We start from the raw sequence: 16890 nt of genomic DNA, 5'->3' as shown, positions 1-16890 counted from the left end.
GATTTTTACGAAATTTTACAAAGATGATTTATGTGCCTGACAGTGTTCTCAGATAGGTTTTGTATCGGAATGTCTTTGATAAGTATGGATAATCGAAATAATCCGATGAAAGAAGGAACAGGAAATTTTGACCAAAGTTAACACCTAACACAGCCTTACATCACAAATGCATTTGAGAAGTTTTATTACCACACAAGCCGAAAGGCTCGAAATATAAAATCTAAAGCAGGTTCTTTGATATGACAGGGGTGCGTTCAAAATGAATGCTTCTGTTTAAAGCACAAGTGAAACACAATACTTGATTTTTGCATCTTAAACTTTAATTGAAGCCATTATCACCACACAAGCAGTAAGGCCATGCATATAAAATCAATAGTAGGTTCTTTGATATGACAGACGCATCAAAATAAATATTTCTGTTTAGAGCACAATTGAAGCAGGTTATTTGACTTTTGCATTTTAAACTTTAATTTAAGCCATTATATATATACTAGCATTTCAGCCTGGCGTTGCCCGGGTGTTCAGATGTGTTGAGCAAAAAAAAATAAAGTGGTAGTAAGAAGGCAGGCTCGAACCCGTACCGCGAAGGAGGAAAAGAACGGGAAATATACCTGACGTCTTTGCTGTTACGACCACCAACAAACCGGAAGTTACTTATGTTTAAGTTAAGGCTAGACAATCAGAGCGAGAGGATGACTTTCAAAAATATTGGCGAAAAAGCGACACCCCCCCCCCCCCGTAGAAAAGTGCCCAGTTGAAGGTGAAGATATTAATGTTTTCAGCCAATTTTTCGATATTTGTCGTCTGAAAGGTCGAACTCCAAAACGATACTGATCTTGGTAAAATCCGTTGATTGTCGAAAGTTTTAGGCAGACATGCAAACATACATTTATATATTGGTAACTAAAAATTTTCGACCCAAACCGATTAAAAAGCTTGCCCTATCTCTGAATACCCTTTATGTAAAATTTCAAATGTTTAGACCAGAAATTGACTGAGTAATTTGGTAGAGACCGCAGAGGGCAATTTTTTTCAAAATTTTGCCTATATTATGACCACTTAACACTTATTATTTTGGGCTCAAATCAAGTTATTAAGTTAGATCCGTGTCCAACGAACCTATATCTAAAATTTCAAGTGTTTAGACCCAAAATTCTCGGAAGAGTTTGGTAGAGTTCTCAAAGGTCAAATCGTTGAACTTTGACCCCTTAACAGCCAAATTTCTGGCCGAAAACCGATCAAAGACTTTCCAAATCTCAGTACCCTATATATCAAATTTTGAGTCTGTAGACTGAAAATTGAGAGTTATTGCATAGGGAAATGTACACACACACAAACACGTTCACTTTTATATATATACTGGCAGTTCCGTCCAGCTTTGCTGTTCATAAGGTTATGTGCATATGTATATATTAAAAAGTGTGAATATGTAAAGTAATGCCTTTCCGTATAATAGTCTCCCTTAACTACCATAAAGAAAAGACAGACATTTTCACTTTTATAGATATATAGATAGATACATAGATTGGATGCAATATATAGTAATGATTTAAAAAGTATTTAAAAAAAAAAAAAGAAAAAAAAAAAGACTCATGCAGCACCACCGAGAATCGAGACCAAAACGTTCAGCTCACAATTTATTTTGCCTCTGCCGTCAATAACTGGGCTATGAAAACATGTTTACTGCAAGGCTAAAAATTAAAACATGAACCAATAGCTACTATGTAATGCATTCGTAATGCCAGCGTTCGACCTTCACCTGGCAAATTTAATTTTTTTTTTTTTTTTTTTTTAAATTCCACACCAATTTTTCTGGGTTAAAATCCAAATATAAAGTTTTGCATGGATCAAAAAACGTTATACATGGAGTTTCATGTCTGTAGACCAAAAACTCTAGGAGGAGTTAGTTTGGCAGGGACAATTTGTTAAACAAAAATATATATGCATACATAAATATATATGGAAACAATTTTGTGTGATTACAATAAACTTTTTATGCAAATATTATGCAAGTATAAATCATGTAGAACGTCTGCATGAATATAATTACACGTAATAGTTAACTAAAGATGATTATCCCATTAGAAAACCGAAGCAGCTAATAGGGAATTAATTAAAATGGATGTTTAAAAGAATATGCAAATTAGCTAGATCTTTTGTTATTGAATGCAATTTTACAACCCATATATAACAAAATTGTATTTTCATTTTAAATAAATAGAAAATAGGGATTTTAATATGAATATCAATACACACAAAAGAAACAAATTTATAGGAGTATAGATGAATAATTTTATAAAATCAGCAGTAGATTCTCTACAGTGCAATGTAAATGATAATGTATTGTGGACTAAATCACTGTGATAGGCATGTGAAGTTTTCTCCCGTTACACAAGACGGGTCCCCAACTAGAGCAGATAATCGATTTGATTGAGAATGAGCGAATTCACGGATTTTAATGAGAAAAATATGAAAGTGTGAAACATTCATTGATAATCATTCAATCCCAGGCAACGTCAGGTCTCCCTGCAAGTGCAGCATATTTTTTTTTATTTTTTCAAAGTTTTAACAAATATGAAAAGATTAGACTTTTTTTTAGTTAAAAACAGGGGAAAGTTAAACCGTTGCCAAATTTATGGTTGAATATTGTTAAATTTGTGCTCATTTTTGCATTAATATTAATCTATTAATCTGCTAATCTATTTACAGTGCATCAAATGGATACTATAATACTTAGCCCTCTGCACCTTGGCATTGGTCCATACAAAATTTCAGCCTGATCAGTCCAGTAATTTCAGAGAAAAAGTCAGAGTAAATATAATATCGTGATGACTAATCTGAATTGGGAATCGACCAGATAACATAATACCTAATTCTCTGCACCTTATCACAAAAATCCATACAAAATATCAGCCAGATCGGCTCAGTAGTTTCTGAAAAATGTGGAACGGACAGACAGACTTAGAGAAATATAAACTGGCTACTTCATAAAAATGTTAATATTTCATGTGAACTTGTATTACGCTTTTATGAAAACAAATCCAAATGTTTTTTTGTTTTGTTTTACTTAAACTTTCTATAAAAAAAAAAAAGTTCATAATAATTGGCTACCATTATGAATGTGATTGTTCATAGATGTTGTTGACTTTGGTGATACCCGTGGAGCAAAGGGTGGAGCAGGTGCTAGTGTGATTGCAAAAATTAGGAATGGATGAAGTTCAAGGAACTTCTGTCATTATTAACCACCAGTGAATTTCCCCTGTCAATCAAGGGAAGACGATGAAGCATGTTTATGTAATGTAATGATGTATGGAAGTGAAAGCTGACCAGTGATGGTTGAGGACATGCGTTGCATGGAGAGAACCAACACACACACAAGTATATACACTGATTTTTCATCTCCAGACAAAGCACAATGCCACCTTGACGTAAGGGACTACTATTTGGGACGAAGGGGATACTATGTAGCGAGCTGGGCAGCAATATGTCTGTTCATCTTGCATTTGAACTTCTGCATGTCAGTAGTCAAGGAAGCAGGAAACGGAAGGAATTCTAAAATCTAGCAGTTCGAGGGAAGAAGTTATTAGAGTAGAAGGCTTTCTGGCATTTAGGGATTTCTACTGAGAAGGGAAAGGATGGGATTTTGCTGCTTGTTGGGTTAGTCAGAGTATTTACATCGAGGGGATACAAGTGTTTTGAGTTCATCAGAGCACTTTCTATTAAATTATTTGTAAAACAGGTACAGGAATGCAACATTTCAGTGATGGGACAGGGGTTAGAGCTTGGCCGACAGTGCAGGATCTATTAGGTTGGAGACTTTTTTTTTTTTAACCGTATCTACGAACGAGAGACTAGTGGCAGCTGCATCAGCCCAGATGTGACAATATTCCATGCATGAGAAAGTTGAAAAATTATTAATGAAAAATAGTTTTCAATAAAGTTTAGATGGGGATTAAAATCTGTCCAACATTTTGAACTATGTCACATGACGTAAGCAACAGAACTTAATTATCTCCCCTGATAGTAAGCAGAATTTGGTTTCATTTCATAATTTCTTTTTTCATTAATAGTTATTTTACTACCTCATCATTTTTCATAAATTTTGGATATATTACTATTTGCGCCGTGACAATTACGTAGGTACTGTTTGTTTTACTTGAAATTTGACTCGTTCGCTCAATATGGAAGCACCAAAATCTTTAAGATGGAATGGTCTACGTGTCTAATTAGTTTCAGTTGTTAAAATTGCCGTGAAAAAAAAAAAAAAAAATACAGAATGGGAAGGGGTGATAAGGAAATGTTAAACTTATTTTTCATAGATTTATTTATTCATTTTTTTTCAATAAAAGTAAATTTTTTTTTCAGCACTGGAATACAATGTCTTTAGATATTTCTACAATGGTGTATAAAACGTCAGCATTACACACATTAATAGCAATGTCATCATTTTGTGTGTTTGTGTCAATTTCTATGGATGGGCATTCACGTTATAATGGTTAATGGAAGTAATGGGTTTTTTTGTTAAGGATAAAAAAACAATATAAAACTTACCTTAGATTTTTATTAACGAACTATACAGGCGAGAGATAACAAGATAAAATTATTTTCTATTCGATAGTTTACATGATTAAAGTTAACGTCTTCATAAACAAGTCGAGAAGTCAAAGAACAATAAATTAATCTGGTTAGGATGGGGGTTATAAATTCGAGTTACCATACTTCCTTAGCTAACTTATTTCCAGATTTGTTTATAAAGATGGAGATTTTTAAGCTAAAACAGGTTTGAAAGTAAACCTTATTTTACTCTAATTTATGTGACTGAAATAGGAATTCACCATTTATTGAACAAACTAGCATGTTTCCTCCCAGGTGCATATTTAAAAAAAAAAAAAATGTGTTGAGATTGATAAGCAGCCGATTGTGACAATTTGTTTCTTCCCAATAATAATAAAAAATAATAATGCTTGGGAAGCTGAGCTCATAACATTAAAACAGATACCGCCCTACCCCAAAAAGGAGGTAATGCCTGGGAAGATGACGTTATGTCAATTACTACACTTACACTCCCTTCTGAACTGAGGCAGTGAAAAATAAAAAATAATACATCAATGTTAGCCCCTCTATTTGTGCCTAAAACTAGATGAAAATTCCATGAACAGAGTTTCTTTCTTAGGATCACCCATCTGTGGAACACAAAACTATGCGGCTGCTACCAACTAACTATAACATATTCAGTTTCAAATCTAGTTTTTGTTGTGCCGTTCTCTTAAATAATCAAACCCTACCTGTGAGAAATTCTACAATTATAAGCAAGAGCAAGCCCCTCATTGGCTAATTGGGCCACCCACCATCTTTGTTTAGACCAATCAAATTGGTTGATGTTTTAACTGCCAGTGATGAGCTTGGCAAGCTTTTGAATGCCTTTCCTGCTTACAGGCAATTCCAGTAAAACAGCCAAACCAGAAGGATGGAACTCAACTCTTTTTGGATATGAAGCATTCAGACGCCTCTAACTTTTCATCTCCTTAAGACTTTATTTTAAAGCCTCCATGATTAGGCTAAAGTATCTATTATGTAAAAGGCAAAATGGGTGCGTGTGTTTGTGTATGTCCACGAAAGGCTTTTTGCAACAGGGTTCTTGCGTCGGTTAGATTTCAAGAAAAATTTTCTGATACTTCCTAGGTTGTAATATCTCAGATTCGCAAACGGACATTGTCTCTACCTTTCTTTTTATAGAATTTTAAAAAATTCCCTCATTTTAAGTATTTGTTTGTGTTTTTCGTATAAAGTGAAACTAATCGAAGCAGACGCAACTGCCTGGTCTTCCGGCCGGGTAGTATCTGTTCTTTAATTGGTCTTTGGTCAATGTAGGAAAAACCCTTCATACTGAGACAATTACTATTTATTTGGATACTGCTAAAGTGCCCCCTTTTTTGAGGGAGTTAGTTTTCCCCCACATTATAAACGACCTTGTGTCTAATTTGCTTTCATGGGGAAGCCAATAAATACTACAACAGAAAGCAGGAAACTTAACTGGCCCTCGGCCAGGTTTAAAAGCAACTTTCATTTGTGCCGACTCCTATGATTCTTAAGTTAATTACCAACTCATTGAATTCACTATTCTTTTTGGCCTAATGGTTAGTGAGGAAGACGAATTTCCCTACTTTTTCGAGTTCGATCCCACCTCTAAAAAATTTTTTTTTTTTTTTTTATTTCGTCCTTGTGCCAATATCCTCCACCTGGGCAACAGTTAATTACCAACTCATTTAATTCACTACCCTCCTTTTTTTTTTTTTTAACGTTCTTTTCCTCCTTCGCATACAGGTTCAAGTCTGCCTACCTGCCTACTACCACTTTTTTTTTTTATTGCTCAGCACACACCTCCAAACAACCGTGCAACGCCGGGCACCCCTGCTAGTCTAATATATAAAAGGCAAAATGGGTGGGTGCGTTTGTGCATGTCCACGAAAGGTTTTTTGCGTTGGGGTTATCGCGTCAGTCAGATTCCAGAAGTTTTCACATACTTCCCAAATCGTAATATCTCGCATTCGCAAACGGACAATTTGTCTATCTTTTTTTTTTTTTGATAAAGTTTTTAAAAAATGCCACCGTCTTGTTCTCTCGGCTGTTTGTCTTTTTTTCGTATAAATAAAGCGAAACTATTCGAACCCAAACACAACTGCCTGGCCATCCGGCCGGGTAGTATGTTCTGTAATTCGTCCTTGGTCAATGCAAGGGAAACCCTTCATACTGAGACAATTACTTTATCTGGACACTCTCAAAGTGCCCCCGTCGGGTTAGGAGAGCTGCTTTTCTCCCTACATTGGAAACGATCTTCGTGGGAGGTTTAAAAGCAACGCCATTCCTGCAAGTCATTTTTTTTTTTATTGATTACGTTAAATTTAAGCTCTTTACACTTCCGATCGTGTCATGGCGTAGCGGTAAAACGTCAGATTTTCTTTCACTTTCTTTTCCGCCTTCGCATCATGGGTTCAAGACTGCTTGCCTACTACCAGTTTTTTTTTTTCTTTTTTTAACACCTCCAAACACCCGATGCCGGGTAACCAAGCTAGTCTCCCAGAGACTTTGAGGTCAGAATTATCGACCTGCCAATAATGACTTTTAAATGAACATTATGAACTTGTGTAACGTCGACTCAAGTCGAGAATTGAATCTTTTCATCAGAAGGCATCATACCAACCCCTTCAACGGCTGTAATTAATCTGATTTTCAAACAGTGCTGTACCCGAGGACCAGTTTCTGATGAAGATAAATTACCTTTCAAGGTTGTTACCAGTTCTATTCAGAGGCAAATCAGGAATTTCCTTTTTTTGCAATGAAGAACGAATAAAATTTGTGTTGAATTTTAGAGGTATACTTTGTTGTAATTGTTTTAATTTTTAGCCACTGTTTTGGAACAAAATCAGGTGAGATAAATTTTTTTTTTTTTTTTTTTTTGCAAAAAGAAAAACATTTTTTTTTAAACTCACTTAAAACTTTAATAATGCATAAAACATAAAAAATGCGAATGACTTAATTTAAATCTTAATTAAGGAAAACTTTCAAGGTGAAGCGTTGAGCTTAAATAATTTTACGAACCACAGAACCAAGTGGCCTAAAATTAAAATTTATCGTAATGGCAGAAAGTTTTTTTTTTTTTTAAACAATTATGACATTCAAATATTAATAATGAAATGTCAAAGATTAATTATTCTGAAATATCTAGGATTTAAGCTAACTTAAACAGAAGTTTGAAAGGTTATTATAAATTTAGACCGTAAGTTTTAACAAATTATTTAGCAATAATTACGAGTTTAAAGTATTCTTTCCTGCAAAAAACAAAAAAAAAAAAAAAAAAAAAAAAAAAAAACAATTACGAGTTTACCCAAATTCCACTATTACTGATCATGTGGTTTCACCATCTACCTAGCACTATTGTCTAACTACCGTGATGGTTCAATAAAGAAAAAAAAAAAAAAAATTAATGGTTATCCGGTTAAGTCCAAAAATTCAGTATACAAAGTTAAGACGCCAGAAATGAACTCGGTTTACCTAAATATGGAACAGAAATCAGTAAACATGATATGAAATGCGAAACTATATGGAAATAATTTATTTCCAAAAATTATTTAAGTTTTAACACTTGTGCTATTATGAAGCAATAAAAAAAATATAATAAATATTCATTTTTGACTTGTGTTATAAAAAAAAAAAAAAAAAAAAAAGACTATTGAGAATTTGAATTAAGAAAGACTCGTCCACGGAAAACTTGTCCATTTATGCTAGGTAGGAAAACTGGTTCATTATTGAATAAATATTGATTGAAAACACATGTTACGACCGTTCTTGAAGGAGATACTGTTTTTAAGAGAATACATTCCCATAACATTTTTTTAATATTTTTGTTCTTGTTTACTGTTTGAAAAAAGATAAAATTGATTTTTCTAAGTGTGCGTTTTCTACATAGCTTTGTAAGTTCTTAGTAGTTTAATTTATTTTAAATATTAAATAAATTCAATTTTTCTTATTCGGATAAAAAAAAACAAAACAAAGTGTGTCGAGTGTTACTTTAGAACACACACACAAAAAAAAAAAATGTCCGACATGAGAAGATCCCATCTTGGGGATCTCAATCGCTCAAAAATAGAAAATTAAGGATCAATTTTATCTTTTTTAAAACAACAGTAAACAAGCCGCACGTGGTCCCCCTCTAGTGCTGCATGTGAGATGACGCCACAAAAAATAGTGAAGAAATGATGAATCTAAGAAGTGTGAAGGGTCAATGTTACCTTCATATTTTCGCCAAGATTCAGAAAAATCTAATGGATGGGGCAAAAGTTCTGGGGTAAAAAGTGTCATTTTTTGCAATTTGGGGGATTTTGTGACCCCTTTTGAGCTCCTGGGAATGCCTAATCCCAGTGAAAATGGACAAACAGTGCAGTTTCACGCCGTAAGACATGTATATTTGAATTCAGCACCATGCAAAATCACTGTGTTTTTGAGTAATATGAGAAAAGAGCTTCAAAAAGGCAGATTTTTTTAGCTCTAAAAGTCCCAGAGGGACGCAAACCAGAATTTTACCAAGGTCACCCATACTGAATTTATATCAAGAACAATGGCCTTAACATTTTGGCCAAGTTTCAGCAAAATATAATGGATGGATCAAACGCTATGGAAGCAAAGAGTGTCATTTTTGGCCATTTTCAGGTATTTTTTTTTTTTACCTCTTTTGAGCCCCTGGGGATGCTGAATCCCAGTGTAATTGGATAATGGTACAGTTTCAGACCTTAACACATGTATATTTGAGTTGACCACCGTGAAAATCCACTATATAGTCGTTTTTGTTGAGAAATATGAAAAAAAGAGCCACAAAAAGAGGCATTTTTAGCACTGAAAGTTCTAGAGGGATGCAAACCAGAATTTTGTCAACCATACTGGATCTATATTAAGAACAATGGAATCCACATTTTGGCCAAGTTTCAGAAAAATTTAATGGATGGATCAAAAGTTATGGGGCAAAACGTGTCATTTTTGGCCATTTGGGGGCATTTTTTTTACCTCTTTTGAGCTCCTGGGGACGCAACAGGAATTTTTGCAAAAGAAAAAAAAAAAAAATTTTTTTACTATGCACATCTATTTAATGAAATACAATTTGTAGCAAAATTTCAGGAAAAACTAATGGACGGTTATCTGGCAATCGTCTGGACTAACGGACGCCACTGAAAACATAGGTCCCTCTCCGATAAATCGGGGAACCAACAGGTTAAATAATTAAAAAAATATTATGGGGTGTGTACTCTTTTAAAAACAATACCTCTTTCAAGAACGGTCATAAAATGTGTTTTCAATCGATATTTATTCGATAATGGACCAGTTTTCCTACTTAGTATAGATGGACGAGTTTTTCAGGTCACCAAGAATTTTTATTATTTAAATTTCTTTCGGAAAAAAAAAAAAAGTTCTTCACATTTAATAATTCAAATATGGTTGATCCGATTGCCTCCCTTTTTTTTATCGGATAAATGGGTAAATTTGTATTTTTAACCAGTAAGGAAAATATTCCCCCCCTCCTCAATATTGGTTAAATTCAAGCAAAGTTCCCCTATACTTGCTGCGAGCCTGTCAACAATAAGATCTATAATATAAATTTCACCTGTCTGTTTAAATGTATGTATGCCTGCCTAAAACTTTTGATAGAGTCAACAACGGCTTTTCACGAGGTCGGTATTATTTTGAAGCTCGACCCTTCGAACGACAAATATAGAAAAATTGGTTAAAACATTAATTCTTTTACCCTCAACTGGGCACTTTTCTACAAGGAGGGGGTCGCTTTTTTCGCCGATATTTGCGAAAGTCATCCCCTCTTTTCGATTAACTAACCTTAATTTAAACCTTCACTACTTCTGGTTTGGCAATTGATGCAACGGCAAAGGCGTCATTTTTTTTTTTCACATTCTTTTCTTCCTTCGTGGTACAGGTTCGAGCCTGCCTTCCTACTGCCACTTTTTTTTTTTTTTTTTTGCCTCAACACACACACACACACACCTCCAAACACACGGGCAACGACGAGCACCCAGGCTAGTATCCAATAAAGAATGTTTCTGTAAATAAATATATTTTTAAAATATCTAAATAGTTTGACAAAATATATAAAAAAAAAAAAGAAAAAAAAAAAGTTATTTGAAATGATATGCGATAAAAAAAATAAAATTTAATTGATACAAAAGTTTACCTATTTTTATATATTTTATTACAAGGGGATGAAAAAAATAAAAGTATATTTGAAAATTGTACCCACTTTGTGCTTCCATACCGCAATTGACAGACGCGGGCGCCACCTGCCGGCGTGTTTGAAAGTTAGGATCTCGATTACTTGGGTATTTTTTTTTTATGTTTGATTTTAGTCTGACAGGCCGCCAGCAAGCGTCAGAGGACATTGCTTGAATTTAACCCAATATTTTAAGTGAGGGTCGCGTCCCCACATTTTGAGAAAGTCTGAAGTAAATCTGTAACAAGGTCAAGATAGGTAATAGGTTAAGATATTTGTTTCATTTCAAATTAATGCATAAATATATTTAAATATTTTTTTAATGGCGACACATTTTAAAACGTATAAATATTTTTCTCAGTATGAGTCACGGTAAAAAAAAAAAGCATCGATTTTCGCACTAACAAGATAATGCGATTAAATAAGGAAAAATCAACTGAGCCACTTACCAATTTTTATACCTCCACTAACACTCATCGATTTTCGTTTCTTAAATCGATAAAATGGCTAATTTGAGGTCGTTTACCATCATTAAATAAATATTATGTAAATTATAGTTCTTATTTAGAATTCCACCTAATCGAGAAAAAAAAATACAGAAAAGTCTGTATTGGTGTATGTACTCGTCACGAACAAAGATGTCATATTCCAAAAATCACGTCAATTGATCAAGCGGTTTAATTTTTAACTAAGAAAATCGAATTTTATGAGTGAGCAAAAGAGACTGTCTTGTGTCATCATCTTGGAAAAAAAATGATAAGTCCACAATAATTAAAATTTGCAAGATCTGTTTTGTAATTCTACCGATTTTACATTAATCGCTATAAATCGTTTAAAAATGATTCTTTATCAAAATAATGGTGCTAATGCAGAGAGCGATCCAAGTTTAAAGTTTTGTTTTTTTTATTCAATTGTAAGGTTAAAGTATAGAATAGGTACAAAACACCCTCCCTTCCCCATGTTAAGAATGGCTTTTTAAATAATAACGTTATTATTTCAGCACGGACCACTCTCTGCATGACCAAAATAACACTTTATCAATTTACGTAATTTTTGGAATATGAACTTTTCATTCTATGACGCATACGTACATCTTACTTTCCATTTTTTTAGGGGTAGAATTCTAAATTAGAACTTAATAGATCCATCGATAATATCCAAAGTATCTTTTATGGAAAGTCATTTTGTTCGAATACGCCTGATTAAACAGTCAGAAACTACACAAGGTACGTACAAAAAGCTCATACTATCGGGTTGAACGTGAGTCTTAAGCTCGATTAAGTTATTAAAAGAAAGAAAAATATACAGCCAATATTTTGTTACACAATATTTATCCACGTGTGGATAACAGGAACCTAGTTCATAATTCATTCATGGGGGAGGGGAAAATAATCATTTTTTTTTAATTCTTAGTGGTAGTGATTAATAAGAATTTAGACACCAGGGTCGGAAAGTGGGATTGAGAAGTCAGCGTCCCAGAGGAGGAGGAGGAGGAGGAGAGGAGGAGCACTGACCTGCAAAAGGTGCCTGGGTAGTCCCGTCAGCATTCCCCGGTAAGGGCGCCTCAGGCGATTAGCAATAAACTATGTCCTTCTCAAAGAGAGAAGGCAAAGCTTGGGAGGTTGGAACTCCTAGAACTGCACAGAACTAAACTTCCCCTGCAAAATCAACAGGGACCTGACCATTATAGAAATGGTCTAATCCGTTGATTTTTTTTTTGGGGGGGGGGATATTAATACGCTACCTTGGACTTTAGCTTAAGTGTTTCGACAGATCATGCTCATGCTTAAATAATATTTAGAAACCTATTCTTAACATGGAGACGGGGCTTTTTTCTTTTTTGTACTTATGCAGGGAAGGTACAGTGCTTTTGTTTTTATTTTAATATTTTCAAGTTAAATCCTAGCTTTATGGTATTTGTTTATTAAATTGTTAGGTGAAAGTACAGTTTCAAAAAGAAAACACCACACCACCCCTTCCTTATATCAAGGAGTTCCTATTTACAATGCCTCCCCACAGGGCAGTTAGACACCAGGGTCGTTTTTTAATGTAGAGAAAAGGAACAAAAATAAAAATTGTCTCTGTCGTGGAGGATTTCTCCTCCACTGACAGAACAAGAAATTGAAGTGTAGCATCTTAACAGATACTACACTTTGATCTTGACCCGAAGGCCAAAAAGGAGTTTCTAAATAATAGAAAGGTGTCGTGCTTCAGCATTCAGCAATGAATTCAATTTGAAAGTCCTATTTTTAAAAAATAGCGCGGACCATGGTCCATCAGTCACGGCTACCGAGATATAAGTACCATGTTTTGGTATTTTTTTACTACCTGCCGTAGCATAGTATAAACACCCCAACCTCCCATGTTAAAAACGGCTTTCGAGGTTGAGGATGTTTATTCCGAAAGCCGTTCTTAACATGGGAGGTTGGGGGAGGTATAATACGCTGGGGTAGTGGGGCAGGTCATAAAAAATACCAATTTTATTTTTCAAAAAGAAAAAAAATATATAGAGAAATCGGTAATATTTCGTGAAATAGCATGTTTTTATAAATTCAAAACATTGAAACTAATATTTTATGCAAAAACTAAACGTTTGCTGCCGTCTTGGAGTCGCTTATTCTTCTGCATCATAGACTTTTTTAGTACTCATCATGCAGAGAGTGATCAGTGCTGAAATAATAACGTTATTATTTAAAAAGCCATTCTTAACATGGGAAAGGGAGGGTGTTTTGTAACTATTCTGTACTTACAAATGAAAAAAAAAAAAAAAAACTTTAACGTGCAAATACGATTTTAAAAAATAGCGCGGCGGATCACTCTCTGCATTAGCACTTTTTTTTTTTTTATTGGTAGTATTCCATATATTTCTAATGTCCGTAATGACTTTTTAAAAAATTTCTATTTATAATCCGATTTTTTTCTTTGTTTTTGATAAAAATGGATGCAAGTGCAGAAGAGTGATCCATCCACTGATCCAGTGATCCACGCTATTTTTTAAATCGTATTTCCAAGTTTAATTAAAGTTTTTTTTTTATTATTATTATTCAATTGTAAGGTTGAAGAACACTGTAGAGAATTAGGTACAAAACACCCTCCCCTCCCCATGTTAAGAATGGCTTTTTAAATAATAACGTATTATTTACGTTCAGACCACTCTACTCTCTGCACTAGTACTAAAAATGAAAGTGAAAAAAGAAAGTTATTAAATCGAAACCCGATTATGGCGCGCTTTCGTCGCTTGGAGGTTTGAAATGTTAACATTTAAAAACGAAAGTAAAAGAGAAAATTTGGATTCACACACGTTTTACTAAAATCGTTGCATTCGTATAACTATACATACAGGCACGAAAAAGTTGTCATATATATATATATATATATATATATATATATATATATATATATATATATATATATGTGTGTTACCAAAGGCAAGATAAGTTACTTTTCTACCTAACTGGATAAGTTTAGTGTTTTTATTTAACGCATAATGTTTATTCGGTTTGAAAAACAAGTAATGCCGAACGCTGACCGAGAACAAGAAAAGATGGCCGTGATGTTTTTTGAAGACTCTATAATCCCTTCAAAATAAAAAATAAAACAAAATGGTAGTAGAAACCCACCCAATAAATGTTACCGTGACGTGTGCGTATATAATAAAACCTGGTGCAGCTAAATTCTGTATGTTTTTTGGGGATAATGCAAATGCACTTACTGATCCGCGCTATTTTTAAAATCGTATTTCCAAGTTTAATTAAAGTTTTATGGGGTTTTTTTTATTATTCAATTGTAAGGTTAAAGTACGGAATAGGTACAAAACACCCCCTCCCCATGTTAAGAATGGCTTTTTAAATAATAGCGTTATTATTTCAGCACGGATCAATAAGTGCATGTGCACCGTTTTTTTTTTTTTTTTTTTTTTTTTTTTTTTTTAATTATGAAGTATAATTGTAATAACTATTTCTCATCATATTTCCCCCCAAAGAAAAACAAACACTTCTGCAGATTATGGACATCGACACTAGGGATGAGATTTTCAAGTTAAATTCAATTTTTACGATGTTTATTAAATTGTTAGGTGAAAGTATAAACTAAGTTCAAGTGTTCAGATTTTATATATATATATATATATATATATATATATATATATATATATATATATATATATATAAATAATATATGTATATATATACTGTTATTTCGGCACTGTTCGTAAACTGCAAAAGTACCAAAATGTTTTTCAATTACATGTAAACAATCTGAAAAAATATCCGCATAAAATGATCACCCACTTTGTGGTCAGTTAACGTTAAATAAACGTGAAACCGATTTTCCCATTTTTTTTTTTTTGACGGTTGTTTACATTTCATTGGGTATATTTTTTTTTTACGAGAGTACCCAGCGTCGTATAAACACCTCCAACCTCCCCATGTTAAGAACGGCTTTCGAAACCAACATCCCCCAATCACGAAAGCCGTTCTTAACATGGGGAGGTTGAAGGTGTTTATATTACACTGGGTACTGTCGTAAAAAAAAAAAAAAAAAAAAAACTTTCGTCCCTCCCCCAAAGTAGAATCCCTTTTTTCTTTGATGAACGAAGGTCCCCCCTGGGGGATACGATAAGTATGACTTACTAATCAATTTTTTCAGTTGACAACAGGGGGTGGCCCGGGTGGGGTGAAAAAAATAACATACAAAAGCATGAACAACTTGTTTTTAAATACGGTTCTTTGGTATAACAGAGGAGGCGCGTTTAATTTGTCATTGATGTTTGCGTTTAAATTTAAGCCATGTATGTTTTTATTTTCAGCTAAAAAATGATGGTGCTTTTTTGTGTAGATTAACGAGATTTTCAAACCAACGCATTTCAGGTGTAAACATTACGTACTTACATGTCTCGCCGAAAGTAGTATAAATTCCAAAAAAGAAAATACGGAAGAGGATTCAGAAGAAAAACAAATACAAATAAAAATGGAATAATGTTTCCACAAAAAATGCGTTGGTTTTTAAAAAAAAAAAAAGATCGATCTACACACGCACCTAGATTTTAGTAAACAAGCCGGTTAATTTTAATCTATTATTTTTAATAGACTAAAATAAAAATAAAAATAGTATGTGTTTACTTCGTGAACATTCTAAATTAGAAAGTGATTTTGAATCCTTTAAACTGTCGATTAGAAAGTCATTTTCTAACCTGAATGTAAAGTTTAAAAGCTAAATAGTTCAATTGCGCTCATTAGTAAAAAGAAAAACATTAATTTTTTTTAATTCCATGCGCCTCTGTTATATTAAAGAGAATAAAAAATGCTTTTTTTTTTGTTGTTTTTTTTTTCAAATACGTATGAAAATGTGAGACAAAAATAAAAAAATGCGTAGAGAAAAAAAAAATGAAGATTAAATGGTTTGACAGACGGAGGAAGAGGTGTCAAGATTTAAACAACACAGTAAAAAAAAATTCCGCTGTGGGGTGGGGCATTAAGATGGATACAATGGCCAATAGTTTCGTCCATGGTTTACGAACCTGTCATTTTGCGAGAAAGAGTAGGGCAGTAACAATAAGCAAAATAATCCAGAAGGCAACCAGTGACCATTCCGTGAAAACACCCTAAGGAAAGGACGAACACGTGACAAAAACACGTCCTCCATTTTCGATGCTGTTGTAGAAGCGGGTTTGTATAAAATTCTGACTCAGCGAAATCAGGTGGAAAACGAAGCTTATCGAGGTGAAAAAAAAAAAAGAAAAACGTATTCATTCAACTAGAAATCAGGCGAAACGAAATTAAAAATAAAAGGTTTCGTTTTAAAAATGCTCTGAAATGAATGCATAAAGATTTTTTTAGTATTAAATACAATTAAAATGAAATTTAATAAACTAAAATAAAATGTACATCTGGAGTTTCTAGTTTGAGTTATAAAATTAAAAATCATTACGAAAAAATTAAAAGCTTGGCATTTTTTTTTTTTTTAGCAATGTTGCAGGTAAAGGTGACGATAAGCCGTATTTGTATCACGTGATCAGAATAAATTATACAACTCGTTTTAATAAAATTGAACGAACAATTCACACACACACACATGTATAAATCGTTCGTTAAATTTTATATATATATTAATTGTTCGTTCAA

At 33.4% G+C, this 16890-nt stretch overlaps 1 protein-coding gene across 1 annotated transcript in view; it reads right to left on the bottom strand.

The window, feature by feature from the left end:
* The window catches only part of LOC145241971 (uncharacterized), a 161247-nt gene extending 144799 nt beyond the window's left edge, over positions 1-16448 (bottom strand). Inside the window, exon 1 of the mRNA XM_080104839.1 lies at positions 16287-16448. Coding sequence (XP_079960965.1) covers positions 16287-16411 — 125 coding nt within the window. The 5' untranslated portion in view covers positions 16412-16448. The remainder of the gene's footprint in view (positions 1-16286) is intronic.
* Positions 16449-16890: the final 442 nt, after the last annotated feature.

The sequence above is a fragment of the Euprymna scolopes genome, chromosome 21, assembly GCF_053919585.1.
Source record: "Euprymna scolopes isolate OS-2025 chromosome 21, ASM5391958v1, whole genome shotgun sequence".
Lineage (NCBI taxonomy): Eukaryota > Metazoa > Mollusca > Cephalopoda > Sepiida > Sepiolidae > Euprymna > Euprymna scolopes.
This window is presented reverse-complemented; position numbering and strand designations above follow the sequence as displayed.